The following is a 24,713-nucleotide window of genomic DNA, read 5'->3' on the forward strand; positions in this document are numbered from 1 at the left end:
CGGGTACACATGCTGGTCTACGTGAGAGATAACTGTTAAGGCACTTATTCTCTTCCTTATGTAAAGTAATCGAAGGCTGACTCACGCATGCACTTCCACCATTATAGATATGCCATGCCTCTACCATAAGACGCGTATCTTCATTCTTATGCCTGTACAATATCGGGCATTCATCTAACTCTGGCTTGCAGTTACAACCTCGGCAATGTAGCAAAAGATTAGAAGGCGATCCACCGGTTAACGACCTTTTATGCTCCATTAGCCTCTGATTGATACACCGTCCCGTTTGCCCTACGTAGAACTGGCCACAGCTAAGGGGAATTTTATAAACCACACCCATACGACATTCAATAAAACTTGTAAAACCAGTGGTAAGCTTGTGTATGGTGGCACGTGAACGGAGTAGGTCGACCACAACTTTGGAGAGGAAACACCAGCTGCGGTCTGTACACCATGATGAAGGATGATGTCATGCAAAAGGAACTCGGCAACATCTGTTGTGCAGGATGTCGGAAGAGCTTTGGTGATTCCATACCGAGTTGCATAGTAGGTAGCGTCAGCAATCCCCTTGTTGCCAGAAGCAGAGATAGCAAAGGTTCAATCAGGTCTAACCCAATGCAAAATGTTTCTGGAGGCATGACAGTAGCCTTAGGCGACCAGCAGGGAGTAGAGGTGGCTTTTTCTGGCACTGACATAACTCGCAAGAAGCAATGTAGCAGCGGACGGACGGACGGACGGACGGACGACTTTCTTGAGGTCCGTCGGCGCGCGTGATTAGTGTGCAGTGGGAAACCAGCAGTGTCAATGCACGTTTACTCCTGCATGCAATAAGTATACTTGCAGAGGGAAAGTCCACTCTGTAATAGGTAATTAGCAATGAGGCAAGCCTATTGGCTTGCCTCATTGTGCGTGACAGCCAGGCAACGAGGTCGCTCACAGGCTGCGGTGAGTATTCGTTAGGTCTGTGGTCCTTTTAAGGTCTAGGTCAATGTGCACAACGTATGAACACGACGACACGAGCATGTGGAAGGAAATGGGTGCATGTGCCCCCACATGATGCAGTAGGATTCTACATACGTACTAAGCATTGCTTTGTGCTCTAGATAAGAAGCACAGATCAGCACTGTGTGCTGTGTGGATAGAGAAAAGTATAAACAGCCTAGTCAAGCTTTACAACTAGAATGTGGTGTCTTTGTTAGAGGGTGATCTTTTGAAGCGAAAGAATCAGCTAGCCCATTAAGTGAAAAAGCCAGCAGCGTCTGTAGCAGTGGAACAGCACCTAAATTCTGATTGGCTGCAATGCCACATCGCAAGTGTGCCTCGCACACTCGTGGCACTGGCTCGCGCTTGGTGGCTCGGGCCTTGATGGAGCAGAGCGGGCGAAACGGAACATCTGCTGCCACGGTTGTGCACCAGGTGTTGCGTGAGGGGAGAGGGCATTGCCACAACGCCACATCAACAGCAAGCCTCGATGGAGCAGCTACTGTGCCGTGATGCTGCGGAGCGTTACCTTGATGCCCCATTAGTGGCTCCTGCTGTTTCCTTGGTCTCTCGTTGCACAGGACATCAGTGGCATACGGTGTCCTTGATTTCTCGACAATATCATCCACATGATTCCTGTCTATAGCCAACGCACTAACATAGAAGCTGTAAAGAAAAGAAAATAACCTGCAGCAATTAGTCACAAAACTCGGTAACATACCCTGCAGCCAAGGGGAGCCAGCTTCTACGGTCCCTGTGACCATTCTGTAAACTGTTCTGACCATTGCAATGAAGTGTTCGCTGGTTTCTTAGAACTTTCGAGCGAGTTGTCAGCATTTCCGGAAGCCATTGACAGTTCAGCAAGTTTTTTTCTGTTGACATTGTTCTGTTTACAGTGCTTTACTGTTACACAAAGGACTGAATGTGTACTTCATTTGTTAAATATGTTTATACAATTTAGATTGGTAATGTGTGATTTTTTTTATTTTACATGTATGACTCCTTGTATAAAAATCGAATGTATTCCTTTTCACTACTTCACTTTTTATTTACTTATAGATTGCATAACTTTACACTGCTGTACTAATTAATCATTTTGTACCAATATTTTTGTTAACCGAGGGTCCCGCTGCAGTCGTTTGACTTTGGGACCTTGACCTGTGTACTACTAACAACCAACTATGTAGAATGAACAGTAAACTGAAAGTGAAAATAAAAGAAACTGACACTTATGTGCACAATGTGTGTCAGTTTCTTTTATTTTGTCCTTTGCGCCTCTTCCTGTTGATCTTTTTTCCGTTCCTATACGCAATACATGTCTTGCTTCAAACGGTAACTTTAACCTGCCCAAATGTCATAACGTTTATGGGGAAAGATTAGTAGAAGTTAATGGAACTAAAATCTAGAAAATGATCCCCCTTGAAATAAAAACTGCCCGTAATTTCGGCTTAGCATGCAAGTCATTTTTTCTGTCTATGCGAGATCTGTGAACTTGCAAGTCTGTTAACAGGCATGGCTGAGATTCATGTTCACTATATGTTCATTACGTATTATAGGTATACTTATATATGCATATGTATGTGTGTATTTATGTGTATATATGTGTGTATATATATCTGTGAATGTATATGTTTCTTAGTATTTTTTGCATGCTTTTTTATTCTCTAGCTGGCCTGTGCATATTTGTTGTATATTGCACTGGACCGGCCACTAGCCATTTTAGGCTGTTGGTCCAAATATTCTTGTACATATACTCCTGATGTTTTTGAAAAAATGAAGTTTCAGTTTTCAGTTCAGTTTCAATATTGCACACTAAAGGTGCCGCAACCACTAGAATGCTTGAGAACGAAGGCTTCATCGCTGACATCGTGACTCGCGTTATTAGTGAAAGGTGCACCAAGGACAACTCGAATCCTGTGCCTTCCTGCTCTTACATAATGTGTGTGCTCATCCTGTAGCGGCACTTCTGCGGGAAGGCTTTGGCCTTAGCATTGCGAAATCCTTGAACAACATGGAAAATGAGTGCTCTTCCTGGCAAAGAAAATATTTTATTAGAAGAAGGATCATGGCTATTTCACGTCACAGTAAACTTAACCTAATACAGGTTTCGCACAGTGCACTTTCGATCACGATCAAGCCCGATACAGATCAAATTTCTTTGTTGTGAGTGGCTCCTTTGCTAAAGCTGTGGGAGGGAGCCAATCGTGGTCAGGAAGTTCTAAATGGACCGGGCTCGATCGCAATCGAACGTGGTCATGTGACACTAGTATTAGCCTGTTTCATGAATGAAGTGCTGCTACAAATAGTACATGTTTTTATGTGGTCCAGCTCTTTGAAATGCCTATATTGAATTGTGCCCTATATTGAACGAGTTGGTGTCTTTTTGTGAGTTCGATATAATCAGGTTCCTCTGTACTAGTATTATGGTTAATGCATATATCTGCAATCAAGGGTTTCCTGCCAGAGTGAGGATGAATACAAGAGATGAAGAAGCATATTTGAAACCAGGCATGTTAATTGTACCCAAAGGGGAATATTATACCCAAAGAGAGAAATTTGCTCAAAAAGCAATATTATAAACAATCAAGAACGCAAGGATTGCCAATCTTGAACTGAGGAGGACAAGATGGATCACTAAAGAATGAAGCTGAAGACTCATGTAAAGAAAGTGATTCAACAGTATTAAAGTGGTGTACCGAAAGCTCCCTGTGTAGAAAGGAGGCTTAATTTTGCTTTGTTTTGGCATCTTATATTAAACCAATGTGACCAGAACTTGTTATTGCAACTTCAGTGATCGCTTCCTACCTTGCATGCTTGTAGCAAATAAACTTAATTTCCTCCATGATGCTGTAAATCTTGCTTATTTGCCATAAGTGAAGAATGGGCCTGATAAGGTTGTGTAGGATTTTTCTTATAATTTTGTGTTGTAAACAAAATGATGTGTAATTGGCTGATCCAATCACTTTTTATGCTTCTGCCAGCAGGGAGGCATCATGATGTCACACTAACGCTCCAGCACAAGGAGTCACAGCAGAGCCACCTCTACCACTGTGACTGTTGTGACTATGCGACTGCCAGACTGCCCGCTCTCATTATACACAAGCGCAAGCACACAGGTGAGAAACCACATCATTGGCACTTCTCCTGTCGGAGCTTTTTGCACAAGAGCAGCTTTAAGTCACAGAAGTGCAGGTTACTCTTGTGAATTGATGCATTAAAACATGGAATCACAATACTGTGGAACCCTGTTGATACGTTTATCGGGGTTACATTTTCTTGGCTGTTACACCGCATTTTCCCGGTCCCAACCTAAACCCCATTGGCTCCACGTATTGTGCTCTCCCTTGACGCATTGCCATTCTGTAAAGTCCTGCATTTCACATTGCATTTTAACATGGCAGTCATGTAAGTGTAGCAGTGCATCCAGCGAGTAAGTTGCCACAAGAGACTGACACGTAGCAATGAGTGACCTGTGTGTTACATGTCACCAAAGTTTGCAATAAGTGACCGAAGTTGCACAAGCCAGCTACTGCATGAGCATATTGGGAGAAAGCTTGCACAAAGCAATTGTTGAGGCACCCAAAGAAGTGTGCAGTGGTGAAGACTATCAAGAATCATGCATCACGCAACAACCGCGGAGCAGAAGGCTCCATTTATTTTGGGGCCTGCAAGAGTCTTGTATGTATTCTATAATCGCCACTTCTCTTTAGTCAGCTTTGCTGCAATAGAATTGTATTATGCGGTGAAGTGTGTGCAAAGTATTGCAGTAAAGCACATCAAGAGTTGAAAGGGGCAACTGTCATGGAAGATTGTATGTGCCCCTAGCTATACACATGTGCACGCTCAGTCTCTAGTCACGGTATGAGCACCGAGAGGTCTAATAACTGTGGTGATTTGCAGCTTTCCTCGCGGCTGTTATGTTTTTTTCCGCGGTCCCTCGAAACACGTATCAGTGGGGTTATACTCTATTACAGCAAAATAAAGAAACTAGCCATCTCGGTATACTGGATAGAGATAACAGAAATGGAACTAGGATTATAAATGTGTCTGCAGTAACCTCGTGGCATTCTGGTGCTTCAGGAAAATACCTGCCGACCTGTGAACACTGAAATGCATAAAAACTATGCTGTCATCGGGGTGCTGAGACAGAGGTGAGAGTGAACATTTTATTAAGGGGACTGACAACCAATATTTATGGCACCCATTTTATTCATTTTCGAAATGGGAAGCTTACCACTCGGAGTGTCCGGTATTGCTATGGTGTCATGGGAAATACTGTGCAGCATTTTTTATCAGAATATTTTTATCTGAAGTTGTGATTGTATCTCAATCCCCATGTTTGAAACAGTAAGAGGTGAGTGTGATCACAGTCGCATGGGGGCTTTTGTGAGGACCATATGATGAGTGTGGCCCTAGCCATTGCAAGTGAATCTTGTTCAATAATGTGTTCTTCAATATTTTGATAGTTTCTGAACTGCTCCATTATATCCACAATAACCACTACATCCTGTTGTTTCCTGCCCAACTGCTTTGTTCATATGCAAGTCAAGCCAAGTTTTTTTTCTCCAGCCATTCCAGCCACTATGTTCTGTCAGGATTGGGGGCTCAATCCCATCGTCCGTGGTCCTTTGCCAAGATTGGAGTACGGCATGAATTCGAAGGTAGCTGGCCCATGCCGTCGTCCAACTTATTTACGCTGAGATCGTTGATGAAGTGAAGAACTATTTCTCCTCGAGAACGAGGAAAAGGGGTTTATTTACAGAAATTAACTCAGTCTAACATGACTGCTTGAGAAAAATAGTATCAGTCCAACATGACTGCATGAGAGAAGTGACTCAGTCTAACATGACTGCTCAAGAGAAGTGTCCTCAGCATTCGCACAACCACAGTTTTTATACACTCGATCCGCCGGTCATACGACGCGGCGACTGTTCGTTTACTCATCACCAACTCGCCACTGCTCTGCAGATCAGTTTACAGACACAAAGGCACACACATTCCGAAGCCCAAATGACGGCGTTGGAGGGTTGCCGTTCCGGGAATTATCGGTGCCGATCGAGGGTCGCTCGTTGTTCTGCGCCACGCCGAAGCGTGAGAAGCACAAAAATACGTCGTTCCCGCGGCAGCTTGTCCATGCGTGTCAAATCAGCTCCGCGTTGGGGAACTCCGGAATCATTGTTCATACACCGAACTAGTTCCGTCACAATGTCGAAGGGGCTGGAGGAAGGAGGCGGATTTCACCACAAAGGCCGCTTCTTCGAACGCCTCCCAGCTGCAGTGACGGTGAGGGGGAGATGCGCGTCGTGTCGCCCTGTCGTAACTGTGTGGCAATCTTGTTTGGCAGCTCGCCATTCTTAACAGCGCCTCCATGGCCCGGAAAGTCTCGACTGTCCAGCGTTGACAACCGCTAGGCAGGAAGAGAACGGCTGCTGGTCATGGGGGGGGATTGATGTCTTGGCTCGCAGCGACCACTTATGCATTGATGTCACCGCCCCAAAACATCCAAGGACAGGCAACTGCAAAACGAACCCCACAACACGGCTCTGCGCCGAGATGACGTGCATTGGCTCTCACTTTAGACTCGCTAGGCTTCAAAAAAGAACAACATAAGTGCAGAAACAAAAAAAATGCTGCATTTCGCTATGCCAATTTCTGAAGCAAATTCCTGCTGACACATTCAGCAATCATGGAGGGAATCCTGCTAAATGAGAGGGGATCTTCTTCGCTTAATAAAAGTTAACACTAGTAACCCTAAAATTTAGGCGGGACCCTCAAACGCAGAATTTAAATTAGCCTGCTCAAACCATCCGCATTGCTATGCAACTTTCCCTTCTTATATCTAACGGAGAAGTTGTGCTCTTGGAGAGTGAGGCTCCATCGGAGCAAGCGGCCGTTTTTGTGTGACATTTGATTGAGCCACGTCAGAGGACAGTGGTCGGTCTCGAAGATGAACTTCGCTCTGTACAAGTAACACGACAACTTCTCGGCGGCCCAAACCAAACAAGCGCATTCCTTCTCTGAAGCGCTGTAGTCTTCCTCCCTTACATTTAGTTTACGGCTGGCATAGAGGATAGGATGCTCCTCGTTATCGTCGCCGACCTGACTAAGTACCACGCCCATACCTCTGTCGCTTGCGTCGCATTGAACTATGAATTCCTTTGTGTAGTCTGGCGCGCGAAGCAGAGGGCGAGAAACCAATAGCGTTTTCAAACTTTGGAAAGCGTTCTCTTTGTCCTTATCCCAGTGTACGTTACTCGGTGCTCCCTTTCGGAGGGCGTTTGTTAATGGACTTGCCAATTGCGAGTAATTCGGAATGTACCGTTGATAGTACCCCACAAGTCCCAAAAATGAACGAAGGTCCGTTTTCGTGCGCGGCTGAGAAAAATCTCCAATCGTCGCTATTTTCAGCTCAGCCGGCCATCTCATGTCCTGACCGACAACATGGCCCAGATATGTAACCTGCGAACAACCAAACCTACACTTTTCTGCTTTCATCGTTAAGTCGACTTTAAACATACGAAGCCTCGCATTCTTGTCGTAATAGACTTTGGCGTTCTTTTGAGCTATTGCCATGTTCTTTCCGACTAGTTCTTGGGATGCGCTTAGCCGCTCCAGTAAATTTAGCACATATTCAACCACGGTTGGACTCTCCCCTCTTTCCTCCCACATCTCTCTTAACATTCTCAGTGGAGACCGAAGTGTCCTCCCATACACTAGTTCTGCTGGTGAGAACCCAGTCGCCTCATGTGGAACCGTTCGCAAAGCAAACAAAGTTGCCGGCAGACAGTTCTCCCAGTCCTCCTTGTGCTCGTAACAGAGCGCACGCAAAACTCGCTTAAGCACCGAATGCCACCTCTCTACACTGTTTGACTGAGGGTGATAGACAGAACTGTGTATTAACTTTACCCCGCACTTTTGCAAGAATGTGGAAGTCAGTGCGCTCGTGAATACTGACCCTTGATCTGCCTGAATTTCGGCTGGAAACCCAACTCGTGCAAACACTGTCAAAAGCGCGTCTACTACTTCGGTGGAGCTGAGCTCTTTCAAAGGGATTGCTTCTGGAAACTTGGTAGCCGGACACAGCATGGTAAACAAGTACCTGTAGCCTGATTTTCTTTTTGGAAGAGGCCCTGCTGTGTCTATTACAAGTCGTCTGAAAGGCTCTGTTATTAAGGGCACTACCTTCAGTGGAGCTTTCCAAGTCTCTCCTGGTTTACCAGAACGCTGGCAGGCGTCGCATGATCTTACAAAGTTTTCTACATCTTTGAAACAGCCAGGCCAGTAGTATTCCATAAGCAATCTTTCCTTTGATTTGTTTATGCCTAGGTGGCCGGACCACCCATTTCCATGACAAAGACTCAAAAGGTCCTCCCTATACTTAGTAGGTATGACTAACTGATCTAAAATCCTACCCTTTCGATCTCTGTAATGCCGATACAACAATCCTCCTCTCTCATGTATCGTTACGTTGCGCCTAGCAATGCCTTCTTTAGCTGTGTCACGTAATCTAGCTAAGCTCTCATCATTCTTTTGCTCAGCTGCCAGTGACTCTCTATCCACGCGTAAGAGTTGATCAAAGTTTTTTGAGGCCGGTGATAATAACGACCCTGTCTCGCTTGGGAGCGCGTCTGCTTGCTCTTCCTGCAGGCTAGAACTCTGACACTCTAGTGCTACGCTCTCATTGAGCTGGTCAGCTGGCAGGCTCTCAACTGTTCTTTTGTCCCTCGGGCCTAGCTCGGATTCGGGTATTGAAGTTATCCCCTTTTCTGCTTCCGCTGGAGGAGCTTGAGCATTTTCAGCCGAAAGCGCCGCGATCTTACGAGCTTGGCCTCGGGTCAATGCCTGTACTATGCCCTCTCCCAGTTTGAGCCCTCTGTCACGCAGTAACTGATTCGAACGATTCGAAAAGATGTAGGGATACTGCAGTGACAAAAATTTGGAAACTGCAGCCTCAGTCTCTAGTTCTCCAAATGGTCCACTGATTTTGACTTTGGCCATGGGCAGACACACGCTGTGTTCTTCTACAACCTGTTTTATCCATGCTACTTCTCCGGTGAAGTCATCTACCAACACGTAAGACGGACGTAAGACGGACAATGTCCAGCGTGGCGGCACTGTCTCTTAGCACTCGGCATGGTTTTCCATTAACTTGCAGGTCGTGGAGATATGGACTTAAAAGTTCCATATTCTCATCCTTTTCCTCCACGTAGGAAAAAACTACGCTAGACTTCTCGCAGTTTACAGCTATATGTCCCAGTTTGTGGCATTTGTAACAGCGAATTGGTCTAACAGATTCGAATTTTCTTTTCTGTTCTTTTTGTGCGGTTTCTCCGTTAAGTTTCTCCTCGCTCTTTTCTGCGGGCTTTTCTGCCATGTCTACAGGCTCGGATCGTCTAGTTTGCGCACCCTTTTTGAACGGAAATGGTTTCCGCGGTCCATTTCGACCGTCCCTGTTTCCCTCCTCGGCGTTCAACTTTCTACGGGTTGCGTACTTTTCGGCTAATTCAGCCGCCCTTTCCACAGTGTTTACATTACCTCTGTCTTGCACCCACAGTTTCACAGCTTCGGGGATGGTTTTGTAAAACTGCTCTAGACACATGCATTCAATGATCATGTCTCTGCTGTCGTACGCTTCCGCGCTTTTAAGCCACTCGACTAGGTTGGCCTTTAAGCTATATGCAAACTTCGGATAGCCCTCGCTATCTTTCTTGCCTGTGCTCCTAAACCTTTGCCGAAAAGCTTCGGCTGAAAGGCGGTATTTTTTCAGGAGACTAGCCTTAACTTTTGCATAATCATATGCATCCTGCGCACTCAATCTGGCGATTACTTCCGCCGCCTCACACGGCAACATAGACAGCAACCGCTGTGGCCATGTACTCGGGCCGAAGTTCATCTTTTCGCAAGTCCTTTCAAAATTGCTTAGGAACAAGCCTATGTCGGTCCCGACCTCAAATGGCTTTAATAGCCTGTCCATGCGGTACGATTCTGCCTCACTTGATCGTCCCAGAGCGCCTTCACTTCCTTGAGACAACTCCAAACGTTTGCTTTCAAGTTCAAGTTGCATTTTCCTTAACTGAAACTCGCGATCTTTATCGCGTTCCTCTCTCTCTCGCTTTTCTCTGTCCCGTTCTTCTCTTTCTCTTTCCCGTTTCTCTCTCTTTTTGAGAAGTTCCATTCCCATTTCAATATCTTCCTCACTGGCCTGATTGGAAATTAGCTCCAATAATTCCGATTTGAGCATTTCCTTGCGTACATCTAGGCCCAGTTCCTCACCAACAATCAACAACTCGTCTCTCAGCAGTGTCCTTAACTCCATGACTGCTGCTTTACTGCCTTGATTCTGCTCTCTAAATCTAGCTAGGAAAACACAACCTAGCTAACACACAACAATCTAGCTTCCCTACTGTTCTAAACAGAACAACCACAAAATGAAGCCTAGAGAGTCAAAGCAAAAACCAAGCACTCACCGCAGACACAGCACCATGTCGCAAAGTCCATCCCACCGCTGCCACCAGTTGTCAGGATTGGAGTACGGCCTCATCCCATCATCCGTGGTCCTTTGCCAAGATTGGAGTACGGCATGAATTCGAAGGTAGCTGGCCCATGCCGTCGTCCAACTTATTTACGCTGAGATCGTTGATGAAGTGAAGAACTATTTCTCATCGAGAACGAGGAAAAGGGGTTTATTTACAGAAATTAACTCAGTCTAACATGACTGCTTGAGAAAAAGAGTATCAGTCCAACATGACTGCATGAGAGAAGTGACTCAGTCTAACATGACTGCTCAAGAGAAGTGTCCTCAGCATTCGCACAACCACAGTTTTTATACACTCGATCCGCCGGTCATACGACGCGGCGACTGTTCGTTTACTCATCACCAACTCGCCGCTGCTCTGCAGATCAGTTTACAGACACAAAGGCACACACATTCCGAAGCCCAAACGACGGCGTTGGAGGGTTGCCGTTCCAAGAATTATCGGTGCCGATCGAGGGTCACTCGTTGTTCTGCGCCACGCCGAAGCGTGAGAAGCACAAAAATACGTCGTTCCCGCGGCAGCTTGTCCATGCGTGTCAAATCAGCTCCGCGTTGGGGAACTCCGGAATCATTGTTCATACACCGAACTAGTTCCGTCACAATGTCGAAGGGGCTGGAGGAAGGAGGCGGATTTCACCACAAAGGCCGCTTCTTCGAACGCCTCCCAGCTGCAGCGACGGTGAGGGCGAGATGCGCGTCGTGTCGCCCTGTCGTAACTGTGTGGCAATCTTGTTTGGCAGCTCGCCATTCTTAACAGTTCATGTGGTATTCCTACATGTGAAGATGCGACAAAATTGCAAGCGGTCATCAGACTACTATGCTTTGCAAAAACCAAGCACAAGGCTAAACCCAAATTTAACCAGAGACCAACATTGTGCGCACTTGACTCCTTTATTTTTGTCCAGATGTTTAGGTTATGTTATGTAATACCTTTAGCTGATAATGTTGCGTTACCACATACTTGAGCACATAGGGGTTGGACCGTCCGGCATGTAGTTTCCAGTGTCCGGGGACAACGACATCTTGGGGGTTGAGCCGATATCGGGTGTTTGGACTTTTATGGCCCCTCAGTGGAGGCAACACAGCTCTTTGGCTTCCGCTTCACGTAGACTGCACCTCTGGACTGATCAATCCTGAGGAAAGCGGCAGTTGTCTTTTCCTATCCCCTTCTTCAATCTTTTTCCTTTCTCTCCCACTGTCTGCTATTCACTTGTTTTAATTACTGATTTTCCGGGAGGCTAGGGTTAACCTTGTGTAATACTATATCCAGTCTCAGTTATATATATATATATATATATATATATATATAACTGAGACTGGATATAGTATTACACATATATATATATATATATATATATATATATATATATATATATATATATATATTAGGTTATACTGGCATTGCATGGCTGGTGTCTTCACCTCCCCCTCCCCCTCGATATCGCCTGCTAGAAATATGGTGAACTGAAGCAACTTTCCAGTTCTTTTTTAAACAAAACGCAGACACTTTCTCAAAGTACCATGTCCTTCACACTGAAGGCAACACAACTTTAAGAAAACTGTCACCTTTCCTAGTAGCTAAATACCTAGCAAACATGATTGGACCTGGCTACAAAGCCTCAAAGATGGCAAGTGGAGACCTCGTCCTTATGTAGATGCAAAGAAACATGCGTGAAGTGTAGTGCCAACGAACATCCTTCTGACAGCTGCGATGCTTCTGCACAATGTGTCAATTGCAAGAGAGACCATCCAGCTTACGGAGCTGCCCTTTCTGGAAGAGGAAAAAAGAAATCATCACCATCACCAAAAGGGAAAAGATCTCATTCTATGAAGCAAGGAGAAGGCTAGGGCACTTACCTCAAGTATGTCAGTGCAGCTCAGCAGGGGGCTATGCCACACCGGTTTCAGAGACCTACATGGTCCATGCATAGTACTCCTGTAGCAACTCCATCCACACCCTAGGTGGCAGCAGCCAGTGCTGCTCCATCATCATGGAAGATGGGCCGGCGGATCGCAGTGTTGCAGGGCCTGAAGCTGAAACAAACTCCATGGCCCGAGACGCGTGTCTTGGCGCCTGGCTCTCAATCATCCACCACCTCGTCACCCATGACTATACTAAGCTCACACGAATAAGTAAATATTTTCAACTCCATTAAAATGGCTTTTATCATTCATTAGAATTGCAGAGTCCTGATCCACATCCTCGGTGACATCAGAAATGTCGTAAATAAGTTGTTGCCAGAAGCATTCTGCTTTTAAGAAGTGAACTTAGGGCCAAAAAATACACATCTTCATAAAGGTTTTACTGTCGTATTATGAAGCCGTGGAGTTCGCAAGGCAGATCCACTTGGAACAAATTTTCAATATGACACTAGTTTCGAGATATAAATTCGTGAACTTTGTAGAGAGATGCATTGGCATTCTAGTTAATTTGTTTACAAAACGTCGTTTGATGTACTGAAGCACACAACTAACTGGAACGCCAATGCATTTCTTAGCAAAGTTCGGGAACTTATATCTCAAAACTGGTCTCGTACTGAGAATTCGTTCCAAGTGGATCTGCCTTGCGAAGTCCACTGCTAGAATTCGTAAATGGCAATAAGGGCCATAAGATAATTAGCTAAAAAGTTAATGAGTGAATTCTTGTTAATTAGTCAATTTTGCTTTTCAATTATTTGTGCAAGTGGTGTCCGCCGCTTCGAGTAGGCTGGCTCATAAACTAGAATTGAGCTATCTGCCACAGGCAACCTTCAAAAAATTTTGGAAGTGTTCGCTGAAACATCCTGTGTATATATATATATTGTCACGTGGTCGTGACGTCAAAGAACACAGTAGCAATACTGTGAAACACAAAACTAACTTTTATTGGGCGAACCTGTGCCCACAAAAGAGGCTACACTTATAGCACAACGATAGCGGCGAACACGGTCGGCGATCGTCGAAAATCTGATCAGCGGGTCAAGCGCGTCGGCTTTTATACAGCAGTCATCGAATGTTCCAGATTAATCGTTGGGACCCGCATGCCTTCTACAAAGTTCTACACCATTCGTGTCAAGCGATGAAATGAGATAACACAAGGTTCGGCAACAACAGACAGCGGATAGAAGCATCGATAACTTTCCAGAAACTTCGGATACATGCAGGCGCGTCCCGCGCTGTGCGATAACATTTGTTAGGCGGCAAAACGTGACGCCCGGTAAAAACAAGTACACGTGTCAATATATATATATATCATGAGAGAGAGAGACAGAGGGGAAGGAGTGGTAGTTCTTGGCAGAAACACCCCTCCCCCGAAATAAATTTCTGGCTAAGACACTGGTATAATGCTCTCCTGACGCTGCTGTAATTAAACAGAGTACTTCCTGCTGGCAAGAAAACGGCAGCAGGTCTTGATGACATCCGCTATTCAGTGCTTGCCCACTTATCACAAGCATCCGTAGAGGCTCTGCTGAAATTTTTTGACATAATTTGGAGAACAGTAGTAATGCCGAAAGTATGGAAAAGCACAATAATAGTACTATTCCTAAAAGCCCCGACAACATCCCAACACATCTCCCAGCAGCTACCGTCCTAACGCTCTCGCAAAGTGTGTGGCAAAAGCTTATGAAAGTATTCTGAACACCGGAATAACTTTACCCTTGACACGCAATCCTGTTGGAGAATCATCACTGCGAGTATAAAAAGGTTCGTTCAACAGTTGATTACCTTGTTCAAATAAAACGTGAAATATGCAATGCCTTGGTACACAAACACTGTCCCACAATTTTCTTTGATTTGGACAAAGCCTACGATACTACATGGAGATTTCATATATTGCAGGATTTGGCAGACCTAGGGATTCACAGCAAGTTGCTGAGGTGTTTGGTGGACTTTATGTCGAATTGAACATTTCAGGTGCATCTGGGCACAGTGCTTTCACGCATATTCGTCAGGGAAAACGGTTTGCCGCAAAGTTGTATGCTAAGCACAAGACTGCTCGTGGTAAAAATGAATTCCATAAACAGAATTACAGTCGAAACCCACGATAACGAAACCCTGCGACAGTGAAATTTTCACGACAATGAAATATTTTCGTATCCCCAGTGAACGCCTATAGGATTCAATGCATTTCGTACTTCATGACAACGAAATGTTGCTGTACTACAATCCTGCATCAACGAAATTTGCCGGAACATAGCTGCACATATTACTTACTTGCGCAAAGCTTGCAGGCTCGAAAATGTACTCAGATGCTATTGCTTTGCACTAAAATTGTGTAAAATACCACCACATCACACTTGCATGAGAGCTGTCATTTTTGTTTACAAAAACAATCAATACGCCGGGAGCCATCGCGTGCGCCAGAAACACGTCATGGCTGCCATCTTATCGCTCGTTCGAAGTGACACACATATTGCTACCAACATGTGACGGTGGTTTTTGTACACCTAGTGCAGTGCTTAATGTGCGCTTCGGTGAGCAAGATGCAGCAAAAACAAGGAAATCCACATCCCACCAAAGTGGAATATGACGCTTGAGATTGCGGCCGCATTCTGGAGTGCCACAGATAGGGTCGTGATTAAGTGATCATCCGGGAATACGCATCCCCTATTTCAAGAACACTGGTTTTGGTGCCACCCGACAGGCATCGTGTGCGGATTTCAGCACTGGACGTAGATTTGCGCTAAGGAGCCGTAATCTCGATAGACTGCCTTTGGGTATACGAGATACGATCACTTTCGTGCTCTACACCGGATGCGTCGGCGTCTATGGGCGACAGCACGTGCTGGAGAAACGCTACTGCTTGCGTGGAGCGCTGTTGCTCTGCGTCCGGTGCCAAGTTACACAAAATCGTCCAAAAGTGATCATATCTCTGAAAGCAATTGACCATGAACACTGCTCCACAGCAGTACGGCTGTCTGCAATGCGGTAAGGCTTGCCAATATAGTCTAACGTAATATTGATAATAAAGTTTCAGTCTGCGACGTATTACCCATCTGTGCTGTCTCATTTCACAAGAACAAAATTCTTGCAAAAGTGAATTTTTCCATGTTCCTCGTTGACTTAGTTATTGCACAGTTCAACTGTATGCCATCTTCTCTGATCCATTCTTTATGTGTTGATGATCTCCAAGTTGCATGCTGCGAACTTGCAAACGGCAAAATCAATTAACTGTAAATAAAATGACCCAATGGGCAAATAAAAACGTCTTCCGTTTCTCCAATGAAAAAGCTGTTGCTGGATTTTTTTTTCTTTAAAGGGGGTGTTTACAACCGGACCCTATCTTAAAGCTACATGAAGCCACACTGCCAGTCAGACAATACCACAAGTATTTAGGAGTTTTATTTGGTAAGAAGCTGAACTTTCTAGCACGCATAAATAGTCTGAAGGTTAATGCAAGCAAGGCACTTGACATTCTCAAAGTCTTGTCCTGGAAGCACTGAGGCTCCGACCACAAATGTCTTCTATGTATCTGTTGTTGCTTGATAAGCAGCAAATTAGACTCTGATTGCATACTTTATGGCTCGGCTAGACAGTCATGCCTTCGGTGATTAGATCCAGCTCGTTATCAAGGGCTACGCCTAGCAACTGGTGCCTACAGGACATTGCCTATTCCCAGTTTGTACTCGGAGAGTAATGAGCCGTCCTTGGAACATAGGAGAATGCAACACCTGCCTACCTGCATTCTCAGAGTTTGATCGTTGCTGGAGCACATTTGCAGGAACATTATCCTCTGCTGTGATACACGGCCACACTAAGCGAACAAACCACATGCAATTAGACCTCTCTTCAGGCACGTACCCGGGGGGCGGGCTGTTGCTTCGTTAGTTCAACCTTCTTTGTTTAGACTGATCCAGGGAGCAGGAAAGGGATTCAACTCATAGTCAGCTGGTCTGTATGCTCGTGGAACATGTTGCGGCCAGAGACAACGCCAGTTGCGTTGCCAACAATGCCAATTGCATGCTTGGTTGCTTAAGGCGCAATTTCTCTATAGCACCATCTTCATTAAAACTTCTACTCTATCGATCGCTTGTGCGCCCAACACTGGAATAGGCATGCTCGGTGTGATATCCCAGTCTTGAGTGTCTCATTCAAACTTTGGAATCGGTGCAAAATCGCAGTGCAAGATTCATACTTCACAACTACTCTCGTCTACTAGCCTGTCCATCATTAAAGCTACTTTGAACCTTCCTCTTCTTTCCTTATGAAGGAATGACTCTTTCAAAAATTTGTCATCATCACCATCTTACATAAGTCCTTCTATCTGGGCCAGAGTACATTTCATCCGGAGAGATCACCTTCATAAAGTAGGTGTCCCGTTTTCTCGAACTAACCCATATGTTTACTCATTCATTCCTAAGAGAAGTAACGATTGGAACCACCTTCCCACCTCAATTGCCGAAATTACTGACGCTGACTTGTTTGAATCTCCTGTTGAAGCTATTGTTTATTTTCAGTAATCCGCATTTTGCTGCAACACAGTTAACTGTTGCTTCTGTTTTTGTCTTCTGTGTTAATACATTTGTTTTTCATGCATTCCAATCTTTATTGTAATGCCCACGGGCCCTGAAGGTATTTAAATAAATAACTAAATAAATAAATGAATAAATAAACTCTTCCTTTTGCTTCACTATTTTCTCGAGTGATGGCTCGCTGCGACACTGGCATATCCTCGCAACCATATACCCGTGATATAGGCTAGGTCAGGTGGAAAAAAAAAAAAAATCGCGCGAGACAGCACCCATGATCAAACTCTGCAATAACCTTTAACCCATAAGGAATATGAATGTCACTTGTTACCTCGTCTGGTTTTTCCCTAAATGTACAGCACTTTTCACACAAAGTTTGCAACTGGAAACAAGAGTCACAAGGAGTTGAGAAATTAAGCAGTCTTCTAAAGGAGAGAGCTGAAGCAACAGCCAAACAGGAAGGAAAAACGAAAATTAACAAATTTATACATTGCTTGTGAAACTATAGATGGATCAACATCTTTTTATTTAATAAGGAAGTAGAGAAAACACTGCCATAAGTGGAGAAGGATTCCATGTGTTTTGAATGACACTATACCATTATCAGTCTAGCAGCCACTTCCCTGCTGTGTTTATGTGGGTGTTTTTCTAACCTTCTGCGGTGGGCGCAGTACGTCTAGAATTGCAGTGCCCTGCACTCTACGCACGCTTCTATGTAACTGACAACCACGCATCGTTATGCAACTTCCCAAATAACAATACAATTCAGTTTTGGCACTTAACTTGGAGCAATAAACGAGGGATCCAAAACAACTGGGATTGTTCGGCAAATATATATTTCTCTGTATTTCTCCAGAGGTCATTCAAAAAAACGCTACTAGAAATCTTTATTTTACACTTTCGCTTGTTTACTTGTTCTTCGCAGTGTTCTTCCTGTGCTTCTTTCTGCGCGAATCCATTTGATAAGGTTCCTTGTTTGTCAAGCTTGTATCTGTGAAATATGTTTTCTTTCACTTCTCTTTTGTGGTTTTACACATTGTTATGGCGAATGGTGGGCATTATTCACATTTACAATAGTAAAGGTACCCTCCCCCTCATTTGCACAAAAAGTTACCTTGGGTTACCACTGTGTGTTGAAGCTCCCCTCTCCCCTCCTTCATGGTTGCTCATTATCCTCCTCTTTATGGGTTGTCATTTTGCGCTCTGCCAGTTTGCTAATAGTGCACATGGCGCTGCCAAATTAGAACTCGGATCATTATAAGCTGCGCTCAACAGCCCAGCAGCATTACCAATAAGGGGGACAGAGTTGCTGGCCAAAGATGGGACATGGACAGGTCGTTTATCCCCAAGAGGAGACTTTATAAACATTTGAGCATTGTATGCAGTTATTTCTGTGCGTTATACGCATGTAATTTTTAATGCGAGAGCATTATATGCCCCATTACGCAAAAATCTGGCAGTGTAGGCGTTGCCACCAAGCAATCATACCAAAAACGACCGACAGTTTAAGGAGTTCTAACAAGTCAAAAACATTCGGATTGACGTCGAATTTCTAAGGGAGGTTCTAAGGGAGGCTCCACGTGTCTGGTGAACTAAAGTTGTGCCTAGTGGGTGCATCATTGCACACGTCACGTCGTACTGAAGGTGTGGCCTGGTGCATGCGTAAGTCAGCATGTGACAGTGCAGCCAATGAGGAGGAGGTGGCATCAGATCATGACTGTACAAAATGAGCATACAATAAGACGCATTTATGTCCTGTTGAACACCGCTGAGTGGTTCTTCGAGTTATGAACTCCTTGCGGGCAAGTGAACGCATTGAGACGCTTGGCATGTTTTGAATTAGCCGTATCGAGGCGTAGTTAGAATGCAGGCAAGAGCTTGCACAGACAAGGAATGTGCAGAAAAAGACGTTTCACTAAAGGGGCTGTAGTGCTTTCACGTTCCCTCACATAAGCAGTCTGAAGTGTGTCTGCTGAATTTTTTTAATCTCCCAGAAGTATTGCATATTTACTTTCTGGGCCTTTCTGAAAGGCAGTGCGCGTTCTACATGTTGGCGGGTTCTACGCAGAAAAATACAGTATGTCCTAGCCTGCTCTTTGCAATCTCAACTTATGAGAAAATTGCCAAGGTTTGGCATGTGATCCAAAAGAAACCAACTGATGAAGTCTCATATGAGAAATTTGTTGTGCCAGCAATTCGCAAGTTTTGCAAATGCCAAGTATGGCCTTCAAATCTCGAGTGCTCGTTGAGGATCAGAGAGCAAGCTGGGTCGAAGCTTTTGGCACTCTTCTCTAAGGTTCATAGAAATCCATGGAAGTCTTCAAACACCAGATTCTTTCACTTTCACACTTGTATTTCTTTACCTTTCTGAAAAATAATTTGCAGAAATATTAAGTAAATAAAAAAGGACCACTATACATCCTTTGTTCCAGCATACCTGAAATCACCCTCAAGAGCTCCCAAATCAAAAAAAGAAAAAGCTCGTCATTTTAGTATCTGTGTTCTTTTTTCACGTTTCCTAATACTACTTTTATTTCATTCGTGCAGCATTGAAGCCTTCTATTTCTCCATCAACAGCCAACGGTGACAATTCACAGCAGGGTTGCCTCCACCAAGATCATCTCTGTGACTATAAGGCTGATAAACTGTCTCGCCTGGAAGCTTACACCAGGGTCCCTAGCGGCGAGTGTCTGTTTAAGTGCCATTTGTGCCCTCAGAGCTTCTCAAGAAGAGACACCCTGAAGAGGCACTTGTCCGTCCACACGGGTGAGCGGCCATTTCAGTGTCCTTCATGCCCTCAGAGATTCTCACAAAAGTCCAAGGTCAAGGAACACTTGCGCACCCACACAGGCGAGAAGCCATATCAGTGCCCTTCATGCCCTCAGAGCTTCTCACAACCGACCCACTTGAAAGACCACCTGCGCAGCCACACAGGCGAGAAGCCATTTCAGTGCCCTTTATGCCCCCAGAGCTTCTCACGAAGGACCCACCTGAAAATCCACCTGCACACCCACACAGGTGAGAAGCCATTTCAGTGCCCTTCATGCCCTCGGAGCTTCACGCGCAACTCCACCATGAAGAAACACCTGCAAACCCACACAGATGAGAAGCCATTTCAATGCCCTTCGTGCCCTCGGAGCTTCACGCGCAACTCCAGCATGAAGCTACACCTAAACATTCATACAGGTGGCCGACTATACTCTTGCACCGTCTGCTCGAAGTCCTTTACGCGGGCTGATTACTTGAGCAGACATAAGAAAACACAACACCGTGATACTGTAAAGTAAGTCAACAGCCATGTTGAACTAGAGTTTCAATTTGGAATCTATAGACGTTGAGCATGCTGCAGGGTATTCTGCTTCATCAGGTGGTACAAGTGCTCCATATACTCTTAAAGGGGCTCTGGGATGCCTTTTCTTGGTCATGCTCTAGATCTACTCTAAGGGTATCATAAAACGAAGAGCGAAAATAAATGATAGAAATCTACTCGCACAATCCCATGTTATGGCTCATAAAAAATTCAAAATACAAGCCAAATGAAAGTTAACCTCAACCTCTGCTGGAATTTCAGCTGCTCTAAACACCACGTTTCACTTTGCTATGACCTCGTGTGACGACACCAATAGCAGCGGGGCATTAGTGGAAGTCGGCACGCCACGGTTTCTTAGCCTGCTCATAGCATGCACGATCTGGTGGCTCACTGTCTAATTTGGGGCGTCATGGCTTCTCTTTTATCATGATGCCATGGCCTCTCGGCGCCATAGTGTTCGGCATAGGATGTGTGACTATCATGACTGCAACACCTTGCTCATGGCTGTGCGTTACTTTAAATGGTTGTAAAAAGTAATGCCATAGCTTTTATTGTAGTATACCTAAACTTTTCAGAAAACGATGCTAGAAAAAAGCCTTCTAACTGGGCAAACATACTATATGATGTCACTGAAACATTGGGCAGATTCAACTGTAGTCGACATCTACACATTGCACAAATTGCTGCAGCATGAATCGCTGACACGCTGAACTGGTGGGGCCCGAGTGTCTTGAGTATTGTCTTTCTTGCTGCTCCGCAAACTCTTGTTTGCACTCTTCAAATTTGGCCTGGGTCAGCAGCTTTGAGCGGGGCGTTTTGGTGAGAAGATTTAACACGCTTACTCGGCGAGAATCGTTGCAGCATGAGCGTCAACGAGCTAGGGTTGCTCGAGCAGACGTTGATAGGTTTTGTTGTTTTCCGATTGCATAGTGTTTAAAAACGGTGATGGAAAATAGAAACGAAATCGAGCTGGTGGGTGATGCCAGGATACGATGCTGCCAAAGGGAAACATGATGCTCACTTCACGCTGCCTGCAGCAGGGAACAGCGGTGTGTTTGGGTTATCGCCTGTTAAAAGAATGCATTACGCTTCCAGAAACACTGTGCCACAGGTGCTGTGAAACATATATAGGTAAAGATGCTTATTGCAATAGGGCTGGCTGCGATAACTGTGAATGCAACCTGCAACGGCCGACAAAATTTGCTGGTTTCACCATGAGAAACTAAGTGCCATCATTTTCACTTGGCGCGTACCAGCAATTACTGCAGAGGAAGCTGCAATGGCGAGTGCTTACTGCTCTCGTTCGCATGTGCCTCACACCTTTTCTTGTTACATAGGATCTAGGGACTGCAGAACATTCGCAGTTTGGCGGTGTACTGAATGCTGGTGGCAAAAGATCCTAATTTCCGGGAACGTATGAAAGGGACCCTGGAACGATTTTGACAGTTTTGTACAAACATACTGAGCTGTTAGGCAGGTCCTTCTGATGATTGAGTGAGACTTTCAAGTGCTCCTTGTACAGCACATTATGAGTAGGGATGTGCAAATAGCATTCTTGAGGCCCAGTCAAATATGAAGCAAATAGCGGCCGAAGCAAATCGAATCAAATATCAGATATTTTTCAAATAGTTCTTGAATAATAAGCAGCCATTTTCTCAATGGATGTAAAGTTGTATTCACATCGTAGTAGTCATAAGCTTAGCATCTTTCCGTCATGAAGTGCAAAAACGTAGAAACAATTAAGCAGTTTCTTTGCATATACAGGCCTTTCGGAAAGGGAAAATGATCCCTGTATTGTAGCCTGTTGCACTACGTAGGTTCTTAAGTTTTGTATACATATCTTACGCCCATGGGGATGAAAATTGTACTTTTGCTCCAATTTTTGTGTTTGATTGCACAGATTTAACATTTTAACATACTACTTGAAAACTATTAGAAAATAATTTGTTTTTACAAATTGTGACTATTCGATTTGAAAACTGAATCAACTAGGATAGTATTTGATTCATTATTAAAACGTTTTGAATATTCACTCACTCCTAATTATAAGATTTAACAATGTGCATTGCTGCCGATTGCAGCAGTGCTGGTACCCTGAGCTTTCAACTGCTCTGTCACCATCTGCGTAGCAGCCGCCGTGCATGACAGTCGAGCAAGCTATCCAATAGCATCACTGATAATTTTTCCAGCTTTGTGGTAGACAAATGTTCATTAACTTGTTTCTATAGAAAGAATTAACACAAAGAGAATACAAGAGAATTTATCTCTACGCTGAAGTATTTTGACGCACAGAAAATCTCTCCTTGTGTTACAGCTTGCTCGGTGTTGGTCTCGAGGTTTCTTTCCGCGACGACCATAAATCGCCTGTGTTGCATTTTGGGCTGCAAACCTAGCGATTGGTGACAAGTGAAGCTGCAACATGCTGTTGCAGCTTGACATAGCATGTATTGCTTTGCTGCAGGTGTAAATTCTCGGCCGCAGCATGATCGTGAACACGTCTTTCTAAGCATTTAAAATGTTTTACACTTGGTCACAGCAATATTAGCTCTGTGCGATCAGATGGCTGCACCGCGCAGGTTGCTCACGTTTATGCTCCACACGTATGCGTCAAAATGCCAAGCTCGCCTGCGTTTACCAGAATACTGGACGCGTTCGGCGCTCCAACAACACGCTCGCAGTGCACACTGCTTGGATAGCGCTCGTCGGGGATCGGTGGCCAGGTGGCTAGTGTTTAAGTTAGAGAGGCTTTGCTTGCTGGCTCGAAGTCACCGGAAGTAGATGCCACGACGTCACATCATAATGCTGAACCAGTGAAGGCGGAGCTTAGCCCCAGTTGCTTGGCAAATGAGTTGAAGAGCAAAAGCATGGCAAGATAGGAGGATAACTTGTAATCTTCCGTGGCTCTGTAAATATGAGACGCTTTACTTAAATTGTGGCGCATATGTTTTACTGTAGCTAATACCCTATGCATCTACAAAACTTGTCCAAACCGTTTGAGGGGCCCTTCAACTGGTAAAAAGGAAGCATAAAATCGGGTCATTGTTTTTATATTCTTAATCACGAACATTAGCTTTGGGAAATCGTACAAAACAAGGTCGTATCAACAAGGTTCTACTGTATTTGCAATACCGTGCAAACGTAAATCACCAGTTACATTTTTAACCAATGATAGTAGCATCACTGTTCTATGAAATACATGAAATCGCCATCAGTGCCGCTCAATAAGCTTTCTATGGTACGTTTCAGGGCCCCTTTAAATGTGGGACTGTCAAGCCCGTTCGCATGATGTTCCTACCTAATCTAGGCATTTGTAGGGGCATGCATAGCAATGAGATTGCTGTGCATTACAATGGCCATGTTCATGTGATATTCCTTCCTGAAAAGGCACAACAAATAAATGCTCATCTATCGGACATGCTTTCAAACAACTGAATGTACAATAAAATTTCGAGTCGTGATAAATTCTGATAATTATATTGCCACCTGGTGTTTTGAGCCAGCGAATATTCAGCATTGCGTGCTGTCAGGATTGGGGGCTCAATCCCATCGTCCGTGGTCCTTTGCCCAGATTGGAGTACGGCATGAATTCGAAGGTAGCTGGCCCATGCCGTCGTCCAACTTATTTACGCTGAGATCGTTGATGAAGTGAAGAACTGTTTCTCATCGAGAACGAGGAAAAGGGTTTATTTACAGAAATTAAATCAGTCTAACATGACTGCTTGAGAAAAAGAGTAACAGTCCAACATGACTGCATGAGAAAAGTGACTCAGTCTAACATGACTGCTCAAGAGAAGTGTCCTCAGCATTCGCACAACCACAGTTTTTATACACTCGATCCGCCGGTCCTACGACGCGGCGACTGTTCGTTTACTCATCACCAACTCGCCGCGGCTCTGCAGATCAGTTTACAGACACAAAGGCAACCGCGCTCTGATGCCCGACGACGGCGTTGGCGGGGTGCCGAAGCGTGAGACGCACCAAAATACGTCGTCCCCACGGCAGCTTGTCCATGCGTGTCAAATCAGCTCCGCGTTGGGGAACTCCGGAATCATTGTTCACACACGCCGAACTAGTCCCGTCACAATGTCGATGGGGCGGGTGGAAGGCGGCGGATTCCAGCGCAAAGGCCGCTTCTTTGAACGCCTCCCAGCTGCAGCGACGGAGAGGGAGAGGTGCGCGTCGTGTCGCCCTGTCGTAACTGTGTGGCAATCTTGTTTCGCAGCTCGCCATTCTTGACAGTGCCCAGCAAAACGGCGAAGAAGACGACAAAGTCGAAGATCCCGCGCCAGCTGGAGAACCGTCGCTCAGTGCTTGGCATTTTTCATCTCTGGCTGATCCTACTGTCACTTATTCTTGTGTTAGAGCGTGACAAACTGGTGGAGGTGCCGGGGTAATTTAATCTATGCACCACACCCCTCCGAGCAGCAGGAGCTCCAGC

At 45.0% G+C, this 24,713-nt stretch overlaps 1 protein-coding gene across 6 annotated transcripts in view; it reads left to right on the top strand.

Moving 5' to 3' along the window:
• LOC139048666 (zinc finger protein 239-like) overlaps positions 1-24,713 on the top strand; it is a 111,484-nt gene that overhangs the window by 20,983 nt on the left and 65,788 nt on the right. For 2 of the 6 annotated variants that reach the window (XM_070523157.1, XM_070523156.1), the window contains exons 4-5: positions 3,963-4,097; positions 19,513-19,983. In XM_070523157.1, the coding sequence (XP_070379258.1) occupies positions 3,963-4,097; positions 19,513-19,983 (606 nt within the window). Of the gene's footprint in view, positions 1-3,962; positions 4,098-19,512; positions 21,671-23,521; positions 23,747-24,713 lie in introns of those variants that run through there. The other 4 variants (XM_070523153.1, XM_070523154.1, XM_070523158.1 and 1 more) reach the window with 3 other exon arrangements.

Source organism: Dermacentor albipictus, chromosome 8 (genome assembly GCF_038994185.2).
Source record: "Dermacentor albipictus isolate Rhodes 1998 colony chromosome 8, USDA_Dalb.pri_finalv2, whole genome shotgun sequence".
Lineage (NCBI taxonomy): Eukaryota > Metazoa > Arthropoda > Arachnida > Ixodida > Ixodidae > Dermacentor > Dermacentor albipictus.